The sequence below is a fragment of the Ammospiza nelsoni genome, chromosome 1, assembly GCF_027579445.1.
Source record: "Ammospiza nelsoni isolate bAmmNel1 chromosome 1, bAmmNel1.pri, whole genome shotgun sequence".
Taxonomy (NCBI): domain Eukaryota; kingdom Metazoa; phylum Chordata; class Aves; order Passeriformes; family Passerellidae; genus Ammospiza; species Ammospiza nelsoni.
The window spans coordinates 22366212-22391267 of NC_080633.1; the positions used below are offsets into that span (position 1 = coordinate 22366212).

Sequence of the window (25056 nt, forward strand, 5' to 3'; positions counted from 1 at the left end):
TTGTAGTGAAAATTACAGTACATGTATAATATATCCTCATTAGGAAACCCACAATTTTTCTTTGTCTGTAATTATTCAATTTATCTCTGCCTGTAAGTCATCCTCCACGCACAGTCACAGCTTCAGGGGATGAGAGCTCCTCTGCTTCTTCCCTGCCAGTCTGGAGAGGCCAGACTTCTGTCTTGACTTGACTTTTTTTTCTTTAATTAACATTTACAGTTAATTGCTACTAGTATTTTTGTGAATGATTTTTTGAAAGCACTACAACAAAATTATTGTTAGCAGTAGCAAGCACTGTGCTGGCATATATCATCATAGCTACTCTCATAATTTATCAATTTGACTGGCCTAAGGAGATTTTTCCTGAAGTCAAGATTTTTCTCTTATCTTTAGAAATGTGTGTAAGGTGAGATTTCCACTCAGCATTTCCACTGCATTAGGAATGAACTGGGTAGATCACCAGCTTCAATACTGATGTTAGAAAGGGAAAAAAATTCAAGTGGTAGGGATTACTCAGCATCAGCAATAGTAAAAGCACACACTATTCTATCCCAGTTAAATAGCAATGTACTTTAGACATTCTTTTGCTCCCTGGGTATTAAGAAAAACCCCACAAGCTGTTGCAGAAAAGAATTTATTTTACTGTACTTTGCAATGGTCTGAGGAATAATGAAAATTTTAAATAAGGAAGCTTGAGCAGATGACTTGGCACACTTAGAGCATTTGACCTTATATTTACCAGACTTTTTTTCTCACAATCTCTGTTGAGATCCACAATGCCTGCCCTGGCATGGTTTTAGATAACAATATGTTATCAAAGGTGCTGTTTTTCAAGTAATACATAACAGATGTCCTTTTCTTTTGGGATCACATGAAAAAATATGTAGATACAGCACTTAGGAAGATGATTTAGTGGGACTTGGCAGTATTAAATTTATGGTTGGGCTTGATTTTAGCAATCTTTTTCCAATCAAGATGATCCTATGATTTTGTGAATCTCCATTAATTTTTTTTTTGTGGCAATATATTCCCATCAAAATATCTGCTAGTATCTCTCAACTATCAACATTCCCTGTGATTTTGCTGGTTGTGTTCTTTTGCCTGAGGATCTTTGACTGGAAATGCAACCTGTGTGCATTTATCCATCTTGTGAGTTATAAGGTAATGTTAATGTGTGTTATGGTAATGGCTGCATCATTTCCCTTAGACATGACTGACTTCTGATTGTGAGTGAAATAAGCACTGGTAAAGTTATCTGAGAATCGATATATATACTGTAAATTATTATTTTATTGATTGAAAAGTGTTATTTTTACCAGTGTCATTAAGCATGTTATAAAATCAAAAATGACAGGTTGACATCCAGTTGTGTGGCACTAGAACAGTCTAAACTAGTTAACATACATAAAGCATAATCAAAAACATTGTAAAAAGGTTTCCAAGATCTAGTTTCTCATCATCGAAAGCTCGACAGTCTGCAGGTCTTTAAGCAATAAATAAGGAGCTTGGGTGTGATTGAATTTATCCTTGATCATTTTTCTAAAGAAAGTCCTCTAGTGCATTGGTGTAACCATGAAAACATTTTAAAGCAGAGAGCCTGTGATTGTCTAGGTTGCTCTGTGAAAAGGTATCTGCAAACCTCACATACCAAAATGTCGCCATAGTCCCTCATTTACCCAAAACAATACCAGTTATTCATGCTTTGTTTTCCTGTTTTGCCTTATTAGTAATTTGCCACTTTTGGTTAAAATTATCCCTTAGGCCTGGCAATATCTTGTCAGATGGGCAACTCAGCTTTGTGTTTTAAGATTTTGCTGATATGGCAGCTCTGTCAAATTCCTATTAGCATGTTTTTAATCCTATTTTTGAACCTCATGCAGAAATTGTACAATTAACGTACAGCAGGAAGTGAAGCTGTGAGAAACTTCCCTGTCTCACCAGCAAAACTGAACTGCTCAGGAATTTGTAAAACAAGCAGAAGTTGTGTACAAAGATATGTGAACTGGAAGTCTCTTAATTTACACAGCTCCATCAATCCTACAGCACTATAGGAGTGTCCTATAAACACTATAGGACTATTTACTTCTCTGAAGGACTGGTAAAATCACTGAAAAACTGAAAGAAGTTTTCAGTTCCTTGAAAATGAAAGCATGTCCAAAGCTACAGAAAGCACAAAAGAGGGAAAGCAGAGAAAGGAGAAACATTATTACAAACTGAGAAACTGCAAACATTGAATTTGCATGAATCAAAAAGATCTTCTTGGGGTTATGCAAATAGGAAACACATTTATACAAGATAAGGAAAGAGCTGTATTTTATATAGAGAAAAGAGAGGCAGGGACTATGAATTTAAATTTAAAGATGGAAAATTACTTCTTGGACATTTGAAAGGGTAAGAGCAAGTGTTATCTTCTGCTTAGTTTATGATGTGTCCTTTTCCATGAGGGGCTACTAATAGATTTGGTGAAAAGGATTTGGCAAAAGAATAAACTACTTGATGCTTATGATTAGAGATTTAAGAAGTTAAGGACACAGAGGGATTAGCAGTGTTGGCAAGTGAGCATTGCCAAAATCTTGTAAGGTTTCTCCCAACTCTGACATATTTTGCTTTGTGAATATAATCGCCTTAAAGCATTAATTCTGCCTTCCATGCTCTTCTTATTAATTTAGGTAGCTATTGCAAGAGCTCTGTGAATGTCTGCTGAATTCCTGAAAATGTGATTCACTCCATGGAAGCACTATGCTAATAATATTTCATGCCCAGTATTGGTGAAATTTTGGCATAGAACATCTGCTGTGCTTTCTGAAGCGTGACACCCACAGATCATCTGTTTCAACAGACCCAGATTATCACTAGTAGAGTTTTTAATAAGAGCCCTGTTACTGGGAAGCATCTGTAGTCTTGCCTCCCTTCTAGCTGGAAACTTGAAAAAATGAGTTGTTGCTGCATCTGAAGTGCTGAAGAATGCCATACTACTGTCATGTTGCATCAGGGTCACTAATTGCTGGGCTATATTTTTGTAAATATTCCATGTATTTGTCTGTGTTTTCTGCTTAGAATTCTGGCAGACGAATAGTACATCACAGAATTTTGTTGTAAGGCCAAGACACAAAAGAAGGAAAAGGCAGGTATGTGCCAATATGCTTGTTTGTAAGGAACGTGCCGTCAAGTTTGTTTCATGTCTGCTGAGTTAATTTGTCCAGATGGAGTCCTGCTGCTCCTGCTGGTTTGGCAGGATCTCTATATCAATACAGCTAATACAAAAAGAGGTATCTAATGTAAGCTAAACATTGATGGGTTCTCTTGGACACTGCCTCCCTGAAGAGTTAGGAAATTTTTAAATACTGCTATATGGCAAATGAAAAGGTAGGTAAAATAATTTTGCCCATTTTGAGTATAGTTTTATCAGAAACTCCTTTAATAAAACCTATCTATTTTGTAATATTTTGCAATAGTGGCAGGTAGCTATTTTATCTCACTTTATTTTGTTTCAAAATAAATATTCTAAATGGAGACTTCATTCCCTGTTTATTAAAGTAGGGAAGCCACTAAGTGCAGACGTCTGTTACCAGTTACACTCTGTATTGTTAGACTCTAAGTTACAATCTCTCCATAGGTTCGTCAGATTCCACGTAAAGTTGAAGAGGAAACAAAATATATTGAGTTGATGATTGTAAATGATCATCTAATGGTAAGACTGACACATTTCAACATCTTACAATTAGCATCAAATTGTCTTAATTTATCCAGAGAGCATAACAATAAAGAACACTATTAGGCTGCAATAAATTCATTATGTTCTTAATAGAAGAAATTATGGTTTCATTAACCATTGATGAAGCTGGTTTTGAATTTTTGCAAGTTAATTTCACCAAGAATGCAACTAGATCTGAGGATCAGAAAGAAGGGTCAGAAATTAAAAAATGTCAGTGTGACTTAAGCTAATGATTTTCTTTCTGGCTTTCCTGAGCATTTCTCTTAGTTACAGGCACTCAGCAATCCATAGTGCAGTTATTTCAATTGTACAGCAGCTGGTGAGAATGGGGAGATTAACAGTGACCAGATTTTTTTTAAATGTCCCAATCAATGTAGAGAAAATGATTTTGTTAAACTTTTATACTTTCTCTGGGAGAATACAGTGGGGTTTTTAACACAGTGGAAGACACATAATAACAGTGTATTGAAGAAAAGCCAGACTCATTCAAGTGAGAAAAACCACAGATTTATGTCAGTGAAGATGATTTATTAAGCATTTAATGAAGGAAATATCAAAGGAAATGGCAAATTCTTCATCACTTGCAATTTTCAAAGGTAGCTTCAAACACAATGGATTTCCTCTTAATGTAACTGGATAAAGTTCAGCCTGGCACTGCTCATCCAACTGGTGACATTAGATGTTTTTATGGTCACTTATGGCCTTAAAATCAAAATATTTCTATAAATCTTGTCTACTTCTTCTGTGATGTGCAGCAATTCTCTCATGCAATACCTGAATTAGCAAAAATAGACGTGAGAGCGAAAAAGTGTAGAAAAAGTGTGCCTCTGTCCTTAGACAGCATACTCCTCCACAAGCTAAGTTTGAGGAACATAGGAATAAATTCTTGGATTAAAATTAATCATTTTGGATGAAAATTCCTTAAATCATAGTAACTGTGCTTGATCCTAAAGAGCTGAAGCCACAACATTTCCTTTGGGATCCTCCTCTCTGTTCAGGCAGATTTTCTTCAAGGACAATGTTTCCTAATTTTGTCTAATCACAGCTACTGCAAGAGTCAGTCCAGTTAGGAGTTTATTCTCTGAGGTGAGTGCCAGTGATCAAAGAAGCCAAATAATTTCCTCCTGTGAGAAGGAAATATCATTTGCTGTGGGCTTAACTTTCTTGGTTTTGGTGGTTTCCCCCCCATTTCTGCTTGAAAGGATGCCCATCCTATGCCCTAGCTGTGGAAAACTTCTTGCCCACTAAAAGATCCTAACTTCCAGAAAATATAGACAATTTTCATTCCAAAATCAAGCATCATGGGGCACAAGGGGGCAAAACATTTCTGAAAATCTTGTACACTTTCTCCTAAATTCTTCTGAGATACCTGTGACTTTCATGCCCATGATGCTCATTCATAACTGTTTGGGTTTTTTTCTGCAAATAGGAGTACCTGGACAGCTGTTTCTAGTGCCATTTTTATAACACTGCATTACAAATTTCAGTAAAGGTCTGAAATTGGAGTCTGATCACTGAAGTGGTTTGAACCAGTTACTGTGGCTTTATAGAGTGTGCAACTATACAAGAGGAAAACAAGAAAACACCTTAAGAGAGAAAACTGCAACAAAAGGGAGTCTGATAGATTAAAACACAGATGCAGGCACTTCTGGGATAACATACCTTAAGGAGTCTCAGCTATGGAAATTTTTGTTCCTAATTTCTTCAATGGCATTTGTGATTAATTTTAAAATGGGCAACAATAGTGATAATGAAGAGAGTAACAGAATGTTACTGTTCTTATATCATTTTCCAATAAAGATTCTAGGATACTTTCTAAAGAAGAAATTACACAACAGCTGTTGTAAAGTATATCAGTAATGTGCATTTCTGAGCAATTTCTTACTATTGGTTATGAACATTACACTCAGCACAAGAGACAAAACCTTGTGCAAGGGCTTTATTGTTGATATAATTGCTTTTTACTTTATGGTGGTTTGGAAATGGACCTTGTTTTTCTGAATCTGATCCTGTTACTGTCTGTGTTTTTTCACAGTGTAAAAAGCACCGCTTGTCAGTCGGCCATACCAACAGTTATGCTAAATCAGTTGTGAACATGGCTGATCTGGTAAGTATCACTCAGCTATATGTGCTTTTATGTGTGAGATGAGTATAAGATTCTCCTGATGATACATGCAGGAGTTTTCAATTCATGGTGTAACAATAATAATGTATGTGAAGATTGCAAATTTTCATCTAGAACCACAATCATTCACCTCTAGAGGCTTTGTGCAACATAAAGCATCAGAGGGGTTTTATTTTGTGGCTTTAAACATTTAAATATCCTGCTGGATTGGTCCCTTGAGTCTGAGTTGTAAAGAGCACCTTAGATATGACAATTTCTAGTGCAGGATCCCTGTTTTGACAAATTTAAACCCAAAAGACAATCTGAAATTCTAATGCATTAAAATTTCTCCAGAAGTGCACTTGAATAAATGAGTCAGAATAGGGACATACAGGTGAACTATGTGGATTATCTTTATATGATAAATCAGACAAGCTGCTGGCTCTTGCACCTCACCACAGCAAAGTATTAGAAAAAGAAAAGTATTCCTAGAAGAAGAAAATGCTTGAAAGTATTTGGTGTGGAGTGTTAATGCAGCATTGAAAGTATGTCCCTTTTTTTGTGATTCAGCCAGCAGGAGTTGAAATACTCCTATAGACATATATAACTGAGAAAAATTATGGCTTTATAGATCATTATTCTGCATAAGAGGGCCCTTGTGTGTCATGGGATGAGCTGGCTGTTATAAAAGACCCATTACATTCAAATCTTTGAACTATTTCGAATGTACTAATTTTTCAAAAATCACATTTTTCTTGTATGTACCTCTGCCTATGTAGGCTAAGAGAAGCCTAAGAGAATGGATTAAAAAATTAAGCCAAAAATGTTGGTTTTACCTGATTTATATGTTTGTTGATTTTGAGGGAAATAAAATCACCTACAAGAATGCAAAATGTGCTAGAATAAGCTAAATATTTAGTTATGTAAAAAAGCTGTTAAAAAAGGGGTAAATCTCATCTTTGTTCTATTTGACATAATATATTTGTTCATTCTGTTAATGTACTAGATATATAAAGAACAACTTAACACCAGGATAGTATTGGTTGCCATGGAAACCTGGGCTACTGATAACAAGTTCACCATATCTGAAAACCCCTTGGTGACTCTACGTGAGTTTATGAAATATAGGAGGGATTTTATCAGAGAGAAAAGTGACGCAGTTCACCTTTTTTCGTACGTAACCTTGTGTGATGTTATATTACTGGGGTTTTTTCTTTCCTTGGGGGTTGCTTCTCACAAATGGCTGATGCATCTCCTTCCTGTTGTGTGTGTAATCCAAAATAATTCAGAAAATAAAGTTTCAGATGGGGAGGTGGGAGAAAAATTAATTCACAAACTGCCTGCCAGTGCAACCAGAGGCTTGACTCTTATTTTAGTTTTAACATACTAAGCCTGAGCTGCATGCACTGTAATCCTTTGTTATTCTGTGCAACCACCTACTCTGCAAGTGCAGCTATCTGAAGAGTCATGCATGGTTCCACCTCAGAGGTTGACTTCTTCAGCAGTAGAGCACGGATTATTTAAAGGCAGAACGTTGGTTTTGGAACCAATGAGGTTTTCTGCTGAAGTGCACTATGGCATGTTTTACTTTGTTGAATGACCTGCATGCTGCAGGATTACTGAAGTGTTTCAGATCCTCAAAACAGTTTGTTCTCCCAAGACATTTGAGCTATAAGAATACTAAACTGAGAAGAATGTTATTTTCTCAAAGTATCTTAATTGTTTTGAAAATAAGATTGATATAATAAAATATATGTGCAAAAATACAGGAGAGATATGTGGCTGAGGTTTTTGATCCACACACACATGCCAGATGAATATCTCTGTTGGAGTCCTTTTTTCTCTCTGCTGACTGTTTTAGGAGCCTGTAAGAATACACCTAACCTAAACACCTCGCTTCACATGACTTCAGTAGGGTTCCAGGATACCCAAGCCTGGTATCCACCCTCAGAGTTTTTGCATGTACCTAATTAGTGCCAATTGTTTCTGCCTTGAAGAAAGCTAGTAAGATCTGCAAAATGGTGCTTGCAGATTTTGGTTTCTCTGTCTCAGATCTTCATCTCTTAAAAGGGAATCAGGTTTTCTCATATCCTTTTCGTAATTTCTCTGGTGACATTGTAAAGTCTTTGAGGGGGAAGTCTGGTTCTTGTGAATGTTTGTGTATTGACTAGGACAAAAGAAAGCCTGATTTGGCCTGTGGTTGGGACTCTGGCTACCACTAGTATGCTAATTCCAGTGCTATCCATAGCACCACCACCAGTGGTTATTGTGGTATTGCATTCATAGATTTGTTTAGAAACAGCAGTTTCTGCAATTGTGTCTGTGAGTGAAACACAGCTAAGCTGGGAGGTGGGGATAGCTGTGTGATGGTACAGTGATTACAAATGAGCTTCCACAGTTAGCCCACTGTGACCCTTCTTGATAGTTTTCTCCTCTCACCTGAGAGAAACAATTTGCCGGATGATAAGTACTCTCAGGTGGAGCAGAGTAAATTTTGTCTCCAGTAACTGGCAGTCATTCCTGCTGATGTGGTCAGCACCAAAGAGGTGATTAGATTTAGGCTCAGAGTGTATCTGCTCCTTGGATGAGATTGGCTGTAGTTCCAGGGAGTTTTCACCTTCCTCTGCATCTTCTGCTAATGCCTCTCCCCTTGAGTTTTACCACATCAGCACTGCCCAGTCAGAGACATGTCATTTCACTAGTCCCGTGCACTGGGGGCATGGTGGCCTCTCCTGAACTCTGCCTGAAGCACGTGCCAGCAGAAAGCACTCACTGCAGTAGAATGCCAAGGAACAAGAGGTTGGGCAGATCCAGGTGGTTTGGCAAAATAGTCCTCTTCTTCCTATATTAGGTATTCTGAAAAGGAGGAGGGAAGATGGTATAAGTTTTCTGGAGATAACCTGTCATGTGAGGTTTGTGAGTGGTTATCTTGTTTTCCCATTAGTTTTTGCATAATTTGCAGTGTAGTGGTGGCATCCAGCATTTGCAAATGCCATTTGGAAATCACAAGGGGGATACTAGAACAGGCAGGTGCAAAACTCGTGGACTGAGCAGGGTAAACTTCTTTTTCTTTTTGTTTTTGTCAAAGGGGGAGTCGATTTCAGAGCAGTCGAAGTGGTGTAGCCCACACTGGTGGAATCTGCTCCTTGCTTAAAGGCGGAGGTGTGAATGAGGTAGGTGGGCATACTGGTTTGAGCAAAGAGTGGTGGAAGTTTGTCTGCCGGGAATTTATTAGTGCAGACATGCTCCTCAAAAAATATTTTGCTTTTTTTTGCTAGAAGGGACACTTAAATGAAGAGTGATGAGTGAATAAATACACTTCAAATACACTTTTAAGCAAATTCTGCAATATCCTGTCATTCATATTTCTAGCCACAGTGCCAAGAGAGAAACAGACTTTCTCTTACTTAGCTTGTCTATAAGCCAGTGTTTAATTTTCATCTAGCTACCCTGCAGTAAGAATTCTAAGGCTGTGTATCTGATTTTGCAATTTTTTGCCTTGATATGAAAAAAGCTTCACTTGAATCAGAGATACCTATGTGTTACTGATTACTTTCCCCACATTGCTTGTTTCTTTCAGTTTGGAAAGCCAGACTTAATGGCAGTTACCCTGGCGCAGACCTTGGCCCAAAATATTGGCATTTTCTCAGACAGAAGAAAACTTCTAAGTGGTAATTTTATTTGCATTTTCACTCTGTCGCAAGAGAAAAATCTTAACAAGTGGAGGATCCTATCAGTGTCTTTCTGATATATACTTTTTCCTTCCATTTCTCACAATATTGAAATATTTTTATTTCTTGCAGTAACATGAGAAGGGTCTGACATACTAACTTTTCTTTACTTGAATGCTCTAGTATACCCCTGCTTGTATTTCCTGATAGCAGTGGTGTCCCCATTTTATCCAAAATAGACCATAAAGGTGCCTGCCACTCCCATTCATTTCAGGGAGACTGGTGTCCCACCCACAGACCAAATGGCTGCCATCTTATGACACAAGGGTGGGAATATAGATTATTAGATCAGGGTATAATGAGGAGCCTCCTCAGTACTGTTATATAGAACAGTTCAAACAATTCAACTTATTACCTGTTTTCCTTGGTTGATTTCCTCTTATAGATTACCCAAATCCCCTGTTTCTCCTGTAGATTACCCAAATATCCAGTATTTGCTACCCTACTGCTACCATTTCTCTGCTGTAACCTTGGAATTCAGCTCCCTAGTTATCCCTGTTTACCTGCAATGCTTTGATCTCCACCATTGTGCCCACAACAAGCAGCTTGCCTTCCTGCTTCCATGTTATATGAAGTCCCAGCCTGATATGATTAAAATAAAAATACAGTTATAAAACACTTTAGATAATTAACTGGAGTGTGGACTTACTGGATTGTGTGTGCTTATGTGGCCTACATTTAAAAATATAAATTACTCTATTGATTAGTGGATTTTTTTTTTTTCAGGCATTGTAAAGACAATATATAATGCAGAGAGACAGCTACATTTAAAGGGATTTTGTGCAAATTATGCAATACCATTTTAAAAAATACTCAGAAATGTAGAACTGATGCTCTATCCTACAGGCATGTTCATTATTCATTTTTCAGCCACATATTTTTGAGTGGAAGTAGGGGCAGGATAAAAGTGAAAATTATAATAGTGGTGACTGCCTTTCTTTATGGCTGAGAAGGGCAGGACACTTTTGGTAGGGAGAGAGGAGAGTGCATTTGTTAGACAGAGCTTTGTTTCCTCTCTAATTGTACTTCTAAAGTGGAAGCAATAAACAACTGATGTTCATGTGTACAGTAAAAGAAATTATGGAACGTGCAAGTGGAAAACATTTCTACTGAGATTAAAGCAAGACAGCTTTGAGAGAGGAGGATTGAGACCAGAGCAAAGTGATCCCAGCTGGCAGGGCAGAAGGGAGTTTCATGGGGAAGGGAGGCAGGCAGGGAAGGGAGGGAGAGCAGAGGAAAAAGCTGATAGTTCCTGCTGTACTACCTTGTGTTCATTGATCATTCCATGCTTTTTTTTGGTCTGAAATATTGTTTGGGATTTTCCAAGGAAAGATTTTCAAAATCACATTACAATAGTCAAAGAAGAGAACTAAAAAAAAAAAAAATTAGAAAAGTAAAATTATTTTTTTTTAATAATTCTGAAAATTTTGGAAATGAGTATCATCCCACAGGAGATAAGAAAGCTGACTCATGATTTGCAAGTGCAGAGGGCTAACACTGCAGTTTCCTTTCATATTTCCTTTCAGAGAAGGAAAGAAAATCAGGACATATTTTCAAAGCTCAGGATTGCACAGAATCATGTAGAGTTTTAAAAAAAATTTGGCAAGGTGCACTGATACACTTAAACTAAGGTGTGCAATAAACCAGCAAATTATTCTTTCCAACTTGTCTGGAAATATGAAATGGAATTGAGTACAGTGAGCTTTTTAGGATAAGAATTGTATTACTTTGGACTCACAAGACTTTAGATGTAACTTTTTATTTTATCTTTTGTTTTTGTCAGGTGAATGTAAGTGTGAGGACATGTGGTCTGGATGCATAATGGGAGATATGGGGTAAGACATTTCGCTGGAGAAAAGTCATGTTTTTCATACAGTGGCATAAAGGAAAGGTGTGAAAAGTTTTCTCTTTTGTGGTTCATCAGAATATTTTTGACGACTCAGTTTTCAGAAAGTAAAGTATTAAGTACATCCCATACAGAGACACCTTCAAAGAAATGTGGGAATAAGTGAGTTCATGAGAAGGGCATGTGAGAGTTTTTGGCGAATGCTGATTTAACTTGGAAAGCACAAGGCTCAACAGCCAAGTCAGGTCATTGCAGAGAAGCAGAAGCAGGCATAGCTTATTTTCTCATGCAAGATTGCTATTGAGTTGTAGAAACAATAACATACCCTAATTCTTGAAATCCTGTAATCAAATTTCTGAGGCATGCCTCATTTTCAGTGTTTTTGTTGGAATCTTTTATCTATCTCTATCATTTTTTATCTCACAGTTTGTGTGATATTGTTAGAAAAACTGCCCCCATTGGAGGCTGAGTATGTTCATACCCATGTGTAGTGTCACTGGGGAGATTTGAACATAATGACTGGTGAATCAGCAAATTTTTGCTGGTGGATGAAATTTGATGCTTTCTGAAGTGTATTCAGACACTAACACTTTTTATTACAGGCCTGTCTTTTATCATGCATATGAATTGCATTTTAGTCTAGTTTTAGATATGAATTACATTGTATTCTAGTTTGAGATATAGACAGGGCTCAGATTGTAATTAATTCCAAATGGATCCACAAATTTTCACAATAGTTTTGTGGTCAGAAAAATTTTGAGCAAAGAAGTATGTCTCATTCAAGCCTCTTTAAAAGTGTGAATGTGTGCCCTTTTCACCTTAGAATACTTGAAAACACATCTGGTAGGATTTTTCTGATTTTTGGGAAATTAAAAAGCCAGCCTGAGAGGTGTTTTTTGATTCTTATAAAAGTTATAAATTCCCATGTTAGGACCTTTAAATTCTTTATCTGAAATTCAAACCTTTCACATAATTTGGTACATGAAAAAGCCTTGTATTGACCTAGCTTATTGCTGAACTTCAGTGAAATCCACAGCCTCTGTAGTGTTTACACCAAATTCATGAGCATCAGAGATGGAAAAAAGCCAGTTATGTTCTGGAAGGTATCTCTCCCAGCAGTGCAGGATAGCACTTTGGCTAATATTTTTATATCCAGTGCTGAGCTGATAGAAGAGGAAAGCCCTTGAGACTCCAAAATCTCCTTGAAGCATAAGTACTTTCATGACTATGGACCTGAATGTAAAGATCACTGCAGTTGCCTTGGGAAAAGTCATTTCCCTGTGAAAATGATCCATGCAAAGATTCTGTGCATCACATTGTTTTTAGGTGGGGCACAGGGCCTCGGGGGCACTCTGTACTCAATTGAAATTTACTGAGTGGGACACACGACACAGAAGGAAGCTGAAATGTTGGGTGGTGTTTGCTAGAAGCATGTTTAAAATGGCATAACTCTATTATATAAAAAATACTGTGAGCCAGGGGAACCATTTCCTCCTAGAGAGAAACAAACTATAAGCTGTCTTTTACTCCTGCAGTTTGTATGGGAGGAAATAAACGTATTTCTGAGGTCAGGCCTGTTAGTGGAACAAGTCACGCTTGTGTGAACTACATGCTGGAATCAGATTTGTGCTGTTTGACACCTAAAAACTTAGTGAAATATTCTAGACTTCTCACATTCCATGAGCGTTGTGTTATTGTTGAAATTTCCTTATTATTTACTGGAAGGATTTTCAAATAGAAAGAAATAGAATAGTCAGATAGACTTAGAAGCAGATAGTCACTCTGATTCTGAACAGCATTGTTTTCATTCTCTTTCTGAAGTATAACATTATATTTCTTCTGTTTCAAAAAAAGAAATTACAGTGTAAAAAGCACGAGAGAAAGTAATCTTTCTACCTTATTTTGTTAGGTACTATCTTCCAAGCAAGTTCTCCGAGTGTGATATTGAAGAGTATCATGAATTTTTAAACAATGGAGGTGGAGCCTGCCTTTTCAATAAACCAACCAAAGTAAGCATTACATTAATGTTTAATATTATTTCTATTCCATTGCTAATTTTGATGAAATCAAGAAGAATGAAAATTATAATGTTGGAAAAATACCCTTTAGTTTTGATAGTTCTGGTTCTCTCTATTCTGGTAACATATGGGTGTAAGTAGATTATTTTAGTTCATAGTAGTTTAGAAATTACTTTTAAATAAATTTCTAATAAAGTGGTTTCATGTCCAGTAGAGTACCAACAGCCTCTGATCAAGAATTATCCCTCATACAATTTATTCTGAATATTATGAATGCAATACAATTTTGTATTTACAACAGGTCTGCAATGCAGGATTTGCAGCAGTGTTCCACTATATTACTACTCCATTTACTGAAGCAGGTATTAAAATGTAAAGCAAGCAGGATAATTATTTTGACTCTTTTCTATATATAATTAATGTTAACCTGTATTTAATGGCTGTCTTTCAACAAGCAAAGGAAAAGAGGTTAAGGCAGAAAGACAGTCCAATGTGGAAAAAAGACTTATCTGGTAACTGAAGTGGTCACAGATGTAAAAGAGAAGAAAGTTCAATTCAGGAGTAAAGCATGTTCCTTCTCGTGAACGTGAGAAAAATCACATCTTCTGACAACCACAGAATTTCCATAAAACTTAAAGAAAGAAAAACATCAAACCTGGACAAGCTGAGCCTGCTTATCTCTTAAAAGTCTCTTTTGATGAAAGAGTATATTATTAAAAGTGGAGAGAAAACACTGTAATTCATTAATAAGATATAAAATTTCTTATTTAAAGTGTACCTGAGTTTTAGAAGTTTGCTTTTTTCCATCCCATTAAAGGTGGAGAAATACTGGTGGATGTATTTACTTGCTGAGTGTATTGTTTATCTTGGTTTTATTTTAGTGATTGTGTTCATTTACACATCTGTCAGTTGGAAAAAACCCCAATTACTCTCCTTTCAATTTAGTTTGGCAGCACTTTAGGTTTGGGTTTTTTTGGATGGCATGCAGAAATGTGAGTTAGATGTGGAGCCAGGGTAATTTAGCTCCTTTTATGCAATGTGGTTTGAGTTGGTTTAAAGGTTTTGTCAATGGATGTCTGTCTAATTAACAATGCTGTCAAAGATGTGTTTCCTAGCAAGGGTGGTTAGACACAAACTTGTTTTTGTTTTTCAAGCATTATGAGATAAAGGAAAGCTAATGTGACAAGGTGCAGTGTTTGGCAGTGCTCCGCTCTTAGATCAGCTATAATCCCAAAAATTACATCAATGGCTGCTGGAGCAGGTTGAACATATGCTCTTTTCAAATGAATGGATGAATGATATGACTTTGGGGAAAGGTTATCCAATTTGCTTTTAATGTTTGGGTTTTTTCCTTCAGTTTCATTTTTAGCTGTCCCTATGCACTGCAGCAAATTGGCCCAATATTTCAAGGCAGAATTCTCTGTCACTGCTGTCTCTTTGTCTCGGTTGTGCAGCACACTGAGACATATTGAAGAAGTTAAGCTGTCTGGAAAAATACATAGGAAACAAGCAGTTTTAACAACTCTTTAATAATTCTAAAAGCTTGCATACATTTTATGTTACCTTCTACATATGCATTTCATGCTGCAGTCAAATTTCCATTTCAATAGGGCATGTAATAATAACACATCAGCCTGTGCCAGGCTGTGGTTGGTGGCACAGTGAAGTTGGTGGGGTGATGCTCCATCCTATGGGCTCCAGACAGAAAGGCAGCAGCCAGTGAGAAATGCTCTACACCATGTACGATGCTGTGCTTGTGCAGATGGCTCAGAAGCAGAGTGATTTTTGGAATGGTCCCAGTTTAATTGGAGAACTCGAGGGCTGAGCTGCAAAATTTTAGTCTGGTGACACACTTAAATGCCTTCTCATTTATGTAATAAAAGCTACTATTATGGTTTCTTATGTCCAAAGGAAAAAAATATTTTGTTTTAGAAGAACTACCTTTAAAGGTTTTAGGAAGACAGAAAAAATTAAACTGGAAAGAACAGAATATCGGTGTCCCTTAGAAGAGGTTATGGCATACAAATATAAAGATTTTGATCTTTTAAGTTACAGTCCACTGGGAAGGCTGAAAGGGAGAAAGCCTCATCAGGAATACTCCCTGTGCACATCTGCTTGTGTGTAATACATACTTACAGAAAACTGGGAAAAGTTCCCGACTGTGGTAGAGGAAAATGGAAAGAAAAATCCAACTGCAACAAAAACTGACAAAGAAACCAAGCATCTCTCCTTCCCAAGCATTTCTGAGCCACATAAAAGGACTACTTTTTATGGCTACTACTTCTGAATTTACAGTGGAGGCTTTACCCTTTCAGCCCTTGTCACTTGAACTCCAGAACAACAGCAATTGCAACTGTTATGAAGATAATGAAATTGTCATATCCTTATTTTTTCCCCCCTATATTGTCATATCTTTTGTTTTTCATTGTAACTTCTGCTCAAATTGAATTTACTGTTGAGTGACACCTATGCACAGAAGATACCATGTGACTTGGCAGCATTGCTGTATCGATTTTCAGGAGTGTTCATTCTCTGTATGCTTTACTTGTGTTGTGTCACTCTGTGTCTCCCTGATTCATGGAAACTATTTCAGTTAATCCATTTAAAGTGCTAGCTTAAAAACCATGTTGCACAGAGCAAATATGACAGTGATTCCTATAAAAGAGACATGCCCTTTGATTTCTGAATTTCCATGCAGCTTCTGGATCCTCCAGAATGTGGCAATGGATTTGTGGAAGATGGAGAGGAATGTGACTGTGGGACAATAGCGGTAAGTGCAACATACTTTAAATTAGCAACAAGATTTGTCTGAGAGTTGGTACTGCACATTGCTGCTGTGAATTATAAGTGGAGGAAGACAAGCACGGTGAAGGTCCAAGGATTCATATGCCCAAGGATTCATAGTAATAGCTGGCTGTGCAGAATCAAGCCTTCAAAGGCATGAAAGAAAGCATTTTCCTAGATGGAAACACTCTTCAGTGCTAAGATGTTAGTATTTAATGGCAATATGAAGTTAGAAAAATTATTTTCTATCTTGCACACAAGCATCAGTTTCATGCTCCACAAATACATGCCTTTTTCTGCCTCTAGGTACCTGAAAGAATGAATGAATGAAAATCCATTCAGATAGCATGCTAAGATGAGGAGCATTAAGAGCTTGGGCTTCATGTCCTCTCCATGTATTCTGTTCTGTGTGTGTGTGTTCCCAGGAGTGTGCCAGTGAAGGAGGAGAGTGCTGCAATACTTGCACCCTGACCGCGGGCTCCCAGTGCAGCAACGGGCTCTGCTGCCGCAAGTGCCGGGTAAGGACAGTGACCCTCACAGCCTGCTGGGAATGCATCCTGGTGGATGCAGGCAATACAGCACATGTATTTTCCCTTGCAGACCTTGTGATTACTCTTTTGAAAGCTTACCTTTTAAAACTGGCTGAAATCTGGTTTTTCTGAGGCTGTACTCTGTCTTTTAAGCTTTTGGGGCAGGGACAGTCATCAAATGCAGAAGTAAATTGAATCCTTCCAGTTTCAGACAATTTTGAATCAGGTTGAAGTTCTATGAGATCTTATTAGATTAGACATCCTCACTTAAGGGATAAATGAACCATAAAGGTTTTGTTAGATGTCCTTGTTTTTTCACTGGGAGGGTGGTGAGGCACTGGAACAAGTTGCCTATAGAGAAGCTGTGGGTGCCCCATCCCTGAGGCCAGGTTGGATGGGTCTTTGAGCAAGTGGAAGGTGTTCCTGCCTAGGGGCAGTGGTGCTGGAGCTAGATGATCTTTAAGGTCCCTCACACCCCCAGCCATTCTGTCACTCCGTGAACATGTGCATCCTTATCCAGGTGACACTCCCAATGCCATATGTGTTGCTCTGGGTTTGCCCCATGAAACTGAATGGGAAAATCATACCACAGAGTGTCTGAGGGAAGGATGGAGTAAAAACACAAAAGCACAACCAGCAGAATTACTCAGAAGGATTTGCCTAAAAGACACCTGAATTCAGTTTCAGTTTGGTCTGCCTTATGTTTGGACTGACTGAAATCCCATTGAGTAAAGGGAATCAAGCCCGGTGTAAACTCTAAGTTGTTCTTCTTGATACATCAGTAAATAGTAAAAGGAGGTTTAACCAGATCGTGGCTGTAAGGGAGCCCTGTTAAATGTGACTTCAAATGGTTGTTTGTATTAATTTAGTAATAAAGATAATTAGTATTAATGTAGTTAAAACTGTGGTGTACTATGTGTGGTATTTTTATCTTTGTCTCTGCACATTTGAGGGTTTCATTCCCTTAGGAGGATCATTAATAATAACTGCGGATCACATTCTTGACTTTGTGCTCATCCTAATGTTATAAAAAGAAAAAGCACATATTATGCTGGAACAGATCACATTTCCCTAAGCACATTCCCTTTTTAAATGTAATAATAATAAAAAAAAATCAGCAGATTGCCAGTGTGGGTGAATTTTGCTCAAGAATCCAAGTCACATAGGCACCATATTAAAGACTATCAGAACAAAACAAAGCTTTTGTATACCTGCCTTATTTTTTTGCAAAAGAGAGAAGGTTTATCTCCCTTCAGAGTGGCAAGGGTGAGTGAATGAACAGAAAAGTAGAATTTTACTACTGTGTTTATCAGGACAACTCAAAAGACTATATAATAGCTCCGAAACTTGGGGTTACCTTCCCCTGTAATATCCTGCCTGAAAGCAGGAGGGAAGGAGGGGTTGCAAGCAATACATGGTGATTATACATCCCAGAATCTTGTGCTGTTCACACCAGCTTGCAGATAACAGACGTCCCCTGAAAAATGTGTGTGCATGCAGATCTCAAAAAAAAAAAACAAACCAAAAAAAAAAAACCACGAGCCTGCAAAATGAACTGTGTATCAAAGTCTTAAGAAAACTCTGAGGTAAAAATAAGGATTCTGTAATATGTCCATACCAGAAACACTAACAATTGCCTAAATGAGATGTCTTCCTTCTTTTCCAGGTCCTGAGACTTAGCACATAATTCTTTAGCCAAAATGTCTATATTAGGTCACTGGTACACTTTTCATTGTTAAATATCCAGTCCCTTAGAAAAGTGTCAAACTGTACAGAATTCAGTACATTTATTAATAGTTCTTGTTCTGCAACAACAGTGGGGGATTAAAATAACCGAAGTGTTTGTATGTAGAGGTCTGCAGTGTTCTTCATCCCTAGAGAGAAGATCAGGATGACTTCTTCTGTTCTTTACAGAAAAGCAATATAGTCACAAAAAGACACAGTGACCTGGTTTAGGGTATTTAGATTTGGGAGAGAACTTCCAAAGGGGTTCCTCTAGAGAGCAGATTCCATCAGCCTCTCCCCCAGCTGCTTTGGGAAAAATACTTCATTGGAGAAAAGTGGAAAAATGAGTGATGCTGCCAGCCACTGCAGTATTGGTTTGGACACCCCCAGGGCTCCTCTGTCCCAGGAGAGACCTCTCCTGCTCAGCCCCACAATCTGTGCCCTTGGGAGGGGGTGCCTCAGAGAGTGGCACCACTTGCACCCGTAAATGGCTTGAGTGGTGCAGCATACACACCAGGGAAAGGAGACTCTTCCCACTTCAGTCAGCACGTGACTATTTTCCATTTTTTATTTTAGATAAAACTGTAAGGAAGCATTGCATTTAAGGCAAGGTATGGAGAAACCAAGACACTCATTTTCTGTGCTTTTTTCCCCCAGTTTGAACCTAAAGGAGTTTTGTGTCGAGAAGCAGTGAATGATTGTGATATTGCAGAGAACTGCACAGGAAATTCCAGCCAGGTGATTTTTGTGTCTTCTATTAATGAAACAAAAAAGCCCCACCTGTAATCTCAAAATCACTATGAATGTTTTGTATAGTATGGTGCATAAAAATTGTGTTTAATCTGTTGATGTTTAAAAAAACAGAATTATACTGAAATGGTTTTTCATATTAATTTTGTTGTATACTTTGCTTTCATGCTTGTCTGATCTATGATCTATTACTTATTTTCTCTTTCTGTAGTGTTCTCCTAATATCCATAAAATGGATGGATATTCGTGTGATAACAGACAGGTAATTAGGACTTCAGTTTGTTTTACATTCTTTCTGCTGTTGTAGATTGCTTTTTATGGATTTTGTTTTAGGATCTTTGGAAGTCACCTGGGACAGTTCTGCTAAGATTGATGACTTTTAGATTCTAGTCATGTTTTTAATGAAAAGAAGATAGAATCACATATTCTTTGCCCCAATATAAAGTGTGTGACTAATCTTGGCATTATAGAAATACATATTTTAGAAAATCAAGTAATTTGAAATATTTTCTCTATATTTTTTCTTTCTTTCTAGGGTATTTGCTTTGGAGGAAGATGTAAAACCAGGGACCGGCAATGTAAATATATCTGGGGTGAAAGTAAGTGAATGTTTCTGTTTCTAAGTTGGTTGTCATGCATGTGACTTGAAAGACTATCTTAGCTAAGAAAAATTATGGAAGGGACATACTGAGAACCATTGAAAACATCTAGAACACTATGTCTCTCCCTTTCTTTCCCCTGTCCTTTTGTCTTTCCATCCTTGTTTCCAGCTCTTTCTCTAGTGTTGGTTAACTTACTGGTGACTGAAAACTGAAACTTTAGTTCTCATTAATAACCATCTAGGAAGCCTGTACTCATGTTCATTAGTTTATTTCAGTGGGGACATTTTTCATGAATAAATTCTCATCAATCTGAAAAATTTTTAACAAAAGTCCTCTGGTAGCATCATAAAACTTTTAATCAAGAAGAGCACTGTGCAGAGTTTCATGGGCCAGCTGCAGATCATGGTGTGTCAGTTCACAAACTGGGAAGCTCTGCTTGCTTTGATTGTGTATCCCCATTTCTCAGGACATGGCTTTTCAAAGTCATCATCTTAGAAGAGATTTGTTTCTTTTTTTAGAAGTGACGGCAGCTGACAGGTACTGCTATGAGAAGCTGAATATTGAGGGGACTGAGAAAGGAAACTGTGGAAGAGACAAGGACTCTTGGGTACAGTGCAATAAACAGTAAGTTGATCCATTTAGAAAGCTAATTGAATGAGGTTTGTACCCCTGATCCAGTTCTTTAGCTGGCATGAGGAGACTCAAAAAGCCTCTCTACGGATCAGATTTTTGGCCTTCTTCTGCAGACCTTTGTGCAAGAAGTCCTGGAGGGAGTAGGGTCCCAAGAAGAGATGATCCCTGACAAGAGACCACCCTCTGAGCTTGGGAGAGCTTGGACCAAAAGTGTTCCTAGTACTCAGTGAGGGTTAGCACTGCAGAGGAGAGCAGCCTTTGGTTTCACATCTTGGTGCAGTGTTCACTTTTTATGCTGTGCCATGGCATTGCTATATTTTCTTCACTTTTCATGGTATTGTAACTTTCCAAGTATGCTCCTGCAAGTCACTGCCTAAAGCATTATTTCACATTCTGAATATATGCAGTTGATTATTTCTTCCAATTTCTGGACCTTTCACCTGTCCTTATCAAACTGTTTTTTAAAATTTCTCCATTTTGTCCATGACATTTGATTTCTAGTCCTGCCTACAGGTGAACTATTGTTCTTTCCCACTTTTTAAACTCTGGTAACCTTATTTCTGTTCCATTACAAATTCATAAGTAAAAAATTTTCAGTAATATGGGAAATGTCAGACCCTTCTATTCTGTCAGTGCAAAAGTCTCCACACATGAGTAGTGAAGTCCCTTCAGCAGTTTAATTCAACTTGGTGTCTATAGTTCCCCTATATATGTGTCCTATGAGAGTGTATTATAGAACCAGTATCTACTGTTGCTTCTCTATGGACCGGTTACTTGATCTTAATAGATCATTAAATCAATTTGATGAGGTTTGTTCTTGACAGCTCCTTGCTTGTTATTACTCAGGGGATTTTTGATAATGTGGTATAAAAACAGAGTTTTCCAAATCTATCTTACAAGGGAAGAATTTTCTTTGGAAATAGCATCATTTATGGGAGTTATTGTCAGCGGGAGAAAATCAAGGAATAACACATAGTTTACCAAACAAGTGGTCATAGTTTTGATTGTCCATTGTCCTTGAATTTTATTTTTTATGAGTGTCTGTTTATTCTTTCAATGCAGGGATGTGCTTTGTGGATACCTTCTGTGCTCCAATATATCCAGTGTGCCCAGACTTGGAGAACTTGATGGTGAAATCACAACATCAATCTTGCACTATGGAAAAGTCTACAATTGCAGGTAATTGGAAATTCTGAAAACAGAACGAACAATATCCATCTTGCACAGAAAAGCAGCTTTCTCATTCTTAAATGGAGAAAAACTGTTTCCATTGTTTTTTTTTCCTGTTAACACATAACCATTATTTCAGTTCAACCTTTGTTAAGCTTCAGAAAATTAACTGCCTGTGGGGCAGTGTTGCAGTCCCCTCAATAGTTAATTTTGCCTCAAGAGAGGTAATGCTCTTCTCAGGCCCTGTGATTATACATTCTTTAATATTTGCCAAGTACTTCAGGTACCCAGAATACTTAGACATATGCCTGCACTGCCAAAGTTAACTGGTAGCCTAATTCATTGCTATATTGTAGCTGAATTCTAATTATAGATGTGGTATATTTTGATAGCTTCACACAACTGTCAGACGAATTGACGTCTTAACAAGTAAACTGAGTTTTGTCTAACTCAAGCTGTTTCACAGGTAAAATGGTTCTTGTGTTCATGATTTCATGTTTGATGTAGATACACTGATTAGGTTTGTTTCAGGCCCAGTGAGGTCACTGAGCCAACACTTACTCTTACCTGCTCCTGGGCATTGTGCAGCACAGAAACGCAGGCAGCAGCCCTGGGCCCAGTTCCTCAAGCAGCCCCATCTACCCACAGCACAAGTTTCCAAGGTTCTCTTGACTGTCTTGCAGTGGTGGCCATGTGAAGCTCGATGAGGACACGGACCTGGGCTATGTGGAGAACGGGACGCCGTGTGGGCCGGACATGGTGTGCCTGGACCATCGCTGCCTCCCCACCGAGGCCTTCAACTTCAGCACCTGCCCGGGCACCACCGACAGCCAGATTTGTTCAGGACACGGGGTAGGTTCTTGCACTCTTCAATGCTTTTTGCTGCTTTTTCTGAGTACCTGGCCTTGTGTAGTCTACTAGCTGGGCCTTTCAGGAAGGTCAATGTGACTCTAGATGTCGTAAAACTGGAGAACTTTTTGAAAGTGAAAAGGGAAGGAGGCACATAACTAAATATAATGCATTCCAGTCCAGACATCTTAAACAATGAGTCATAGTTAGTATGTATTAGTTTTACAGAGTTTTATCAATCAATGTTTTTGCTCACTTTTGCTAACTTGATTGATATTTCCTCAGGCAATGTGCTGGAGAATAAATACAAAGGTTTTATGAACTGAGAAACTTGGGTCTCTGTTCTTCCAGAGACTTGTTCTTTTTAATTCCCTCTTTATTACATAAATAGCCAAGAAGATTCATAAAGTTGTTGATGATGTTGTATTTTGTGGGCTGAGAGCTCCTTTACTCTGGAAAAGAGGGCAGAGGGCTGGCTCTTGGCAGTTTCTCTGCTCAGTGTGCAGTCTGTGGCTTTGCCGTGGCCCTGGAGAGCCCCCTTGTCCCTCACACAGTTTGACACAGTGTCCAGGGCCCTGTGACTGAGCTGAGATCAGGGAAGTTGTTCTCTCATAATGTCTTTTGTCTTGTATACTGCATTAAAACTTCCTTATTTATCTGAAATAATGCACTTCATAATATTTTGAAAAAAAAAAGTCATTAAGTCAGTCTCCTAAAGCAATTATAAATGCTTCTATTAAATATAGATATGTTAAAGTCTGTACTGAATAAGCACTACGTCTATTTATATAAAACATAATAGCATATTTAATTCATTTATACCTAACATAAATTAAAAATTGCTATATATTAAAAATTATTTTGCAAAATTTTGTGAGCAGTAAAATTAGGGCTTTATCACTGTACCTATATTTGAGGTATTAATTACGGGAATGGATGAATAATCTGATTTTTTTTCTGAGCTGCACTTTTGACTGCAGGTTTGTAGCAATGAAATAAAATGCGTCTGTGACCGATTTTGGGGAGGAGATGACTGCAGTGCTCATATCAAAGATGATCTATTTTTTGATAAGGATGCCATCAATAAAGGTATGTTGTAATTTTTACTAGCTATTGAAAATGCTTGGATTTGAAGAAAGTTCATTAAGCAAAACTAGGTCTCCTACTCTTTCAGCTAGTACACAACATGCTGCAGAATCAGGAGCCTCATTCCCCTCTCTCCTCCCACAGCAGAAGCACTGTAAAGTATAAAAAGTTTGTAAATGAAGCCTCAGCCAGTGCATCTTTGAGAACTGGTATCAATGGGTCCAGTTCCACCATGCTTGTCCCAATCGTCTGGGTGGCCTTATTAAGCATATTGATGAGATTAGACAAACAAAAGGTTACTGGGACATTCCACATCTAGATGTAGTGTAGTCAGGTAATGCCTGACTTACACTTTTGGAGTGGAAGTTTTTATTCTGCTTTATTCTTGGGTACAAAAGAAAGATATATTGTAGAAAAATGAGCTTGTAAATGCTGGTCATTAGAAATTCTTGTGGGGGAACATCTTCCAGAATCCTTCATTTGATTAATTCATTCAGCTGTGGAAGGGATCTGAACAAAACCAAACAAGTAGTCACTTTTATTCCATGGATTTGTTAGGGCAGGTTGTAAGGATGTAATCTACAGCAGTTTAATATTGATAATATTGTTTTGGGATACCTGGCATAGGTTTCCTGTGTAACAAGCATTCAGTTAGTGGAAACAGACACAGAAGTCAAAGCTTGATTTACAGATGATCTTTATATGTCCATGCTATGCTTCAGGAACGTATCACAATCAGCCTAGTGAAAGTTGTTCAAGCTGGTTTTTGAAAGATGATGCATTCACTGGTTTTGTGTATTTTTCTCCTAAAACCATGTATATTTTTCGTCTTTCTTGTGTTTCCAGGCGTGGTTAGCACAAATATAATAATAGGGGCTATTGCTGGCACCATTTTAGTGTTGGCTCTCGTTTTAGGAATAACTGCTTGGGGTTACAAGTAAGTACATTTTGTTCTTCTTTATAGAATTTCAAAATATGTGTATTTCATGTGATAGCTGATTATGTTATGAAAAGACCAATTAAAAAAATCTAAAAAATCCAAATTCAACAATATTTATACAGTAACATGTTTATTGTATTAACATTTTTCAAGCAATTCTTACATTTGTATGTGGTTTTAGAGAGCTTGATCCAAATTTGAAATTTATTTCTCATTTAGTAATTTCTTTTCTTTTTTTTAGATGATCAGATTATGATTTTACTGTATGTGACAAAGGAAATGCAGGAGTATGATCTGATTAAATTATAAATGTTTCCTCATGATGAAGTAAATATAGCAAGATTAGCTTTCAGTCAGTCAGCAAAGCATTCAACCACAGCCTTCATTAAATAGATAATTATTTTTAGTTGGCTTAACCTGAAATTAATTCAAGCACAGTTTTTGGTAGGAAAGATCTGCAATTTGCAAATAAGGCTCAAGTTCTCTCCTGGTGTAGAGATGTCAGTGCTCACTGAGAGGCAAAATGGATTATATTAGCCTGATTAGTCTTTTTCAGTTTTAATTCTTTTGCGA

The 25056-nt window shown here is 37.6% G+C and overlaps 1 protein-coding gene across 5 annotated transcripts in view; it reads left to right on the top strand.

Moving 5' to 3' along the window:
- ADAM22 (ADAM metallopeptidase domain 22) overlaps nt 1-25056 on the top strand; it is a 115563-nt gene that overhangs the window by 62015 nt on the left and 28492 nt on the right. For all 5 annotated transcript variants that reach the window (XM_059470644.1, XM_059470653.1, XM_059470663.1 and 2 more), the window contains exons 6-23: nt 3058-3128; nt 3617-3691; nt 5751-5822; nt 6826-6992; nt 8908-8992; nt 9400-9490; nt 11334-11385; nt 13306-13405; nt 16113-16184; nt 16624-16716; nt 19111-19191; nt 19415-19465; nt 19739-19802; nt 20324-20429; nt 21501-21617; nt 22292-22460; nt 23438-23546; nt 24390-24480. In XM_059470644.1, coding sequence (XP_059326627.1) covers nt 3058-3128; nt 3617-3691; nt 5751-5822; nt 6826-6992; nt 8908-8992; nt 9400-9490; nt 11334-11385; nt 13306-13405; nt 16113-16184; nt 16624-16716; nt 19111-19191; nt 19415-19465; nt 19739-19802; nt 20324-20429; nt 21501-21617; nt 22292-22460; nt 23438-23546; nt 24390-24480 — 1666 coding nt within the window. The remainder of the gene's footprint in view (nt 1-3057; nt 3129-3616; nt 3692-5750; nt 5823-6825; nt 6993-8907; nt 8993-9399; nt 9491-11333; nt 11386-13305; nt 13406-16112; nt 16185-16623; nt 16717-19110; nt 19192-19414; nt 19466-19738; nt 19803-20323; nt 20430-21500; nt 21618-22291; nt 22461-23437; nt 23547-24389; nt 24481-25056) is intronic.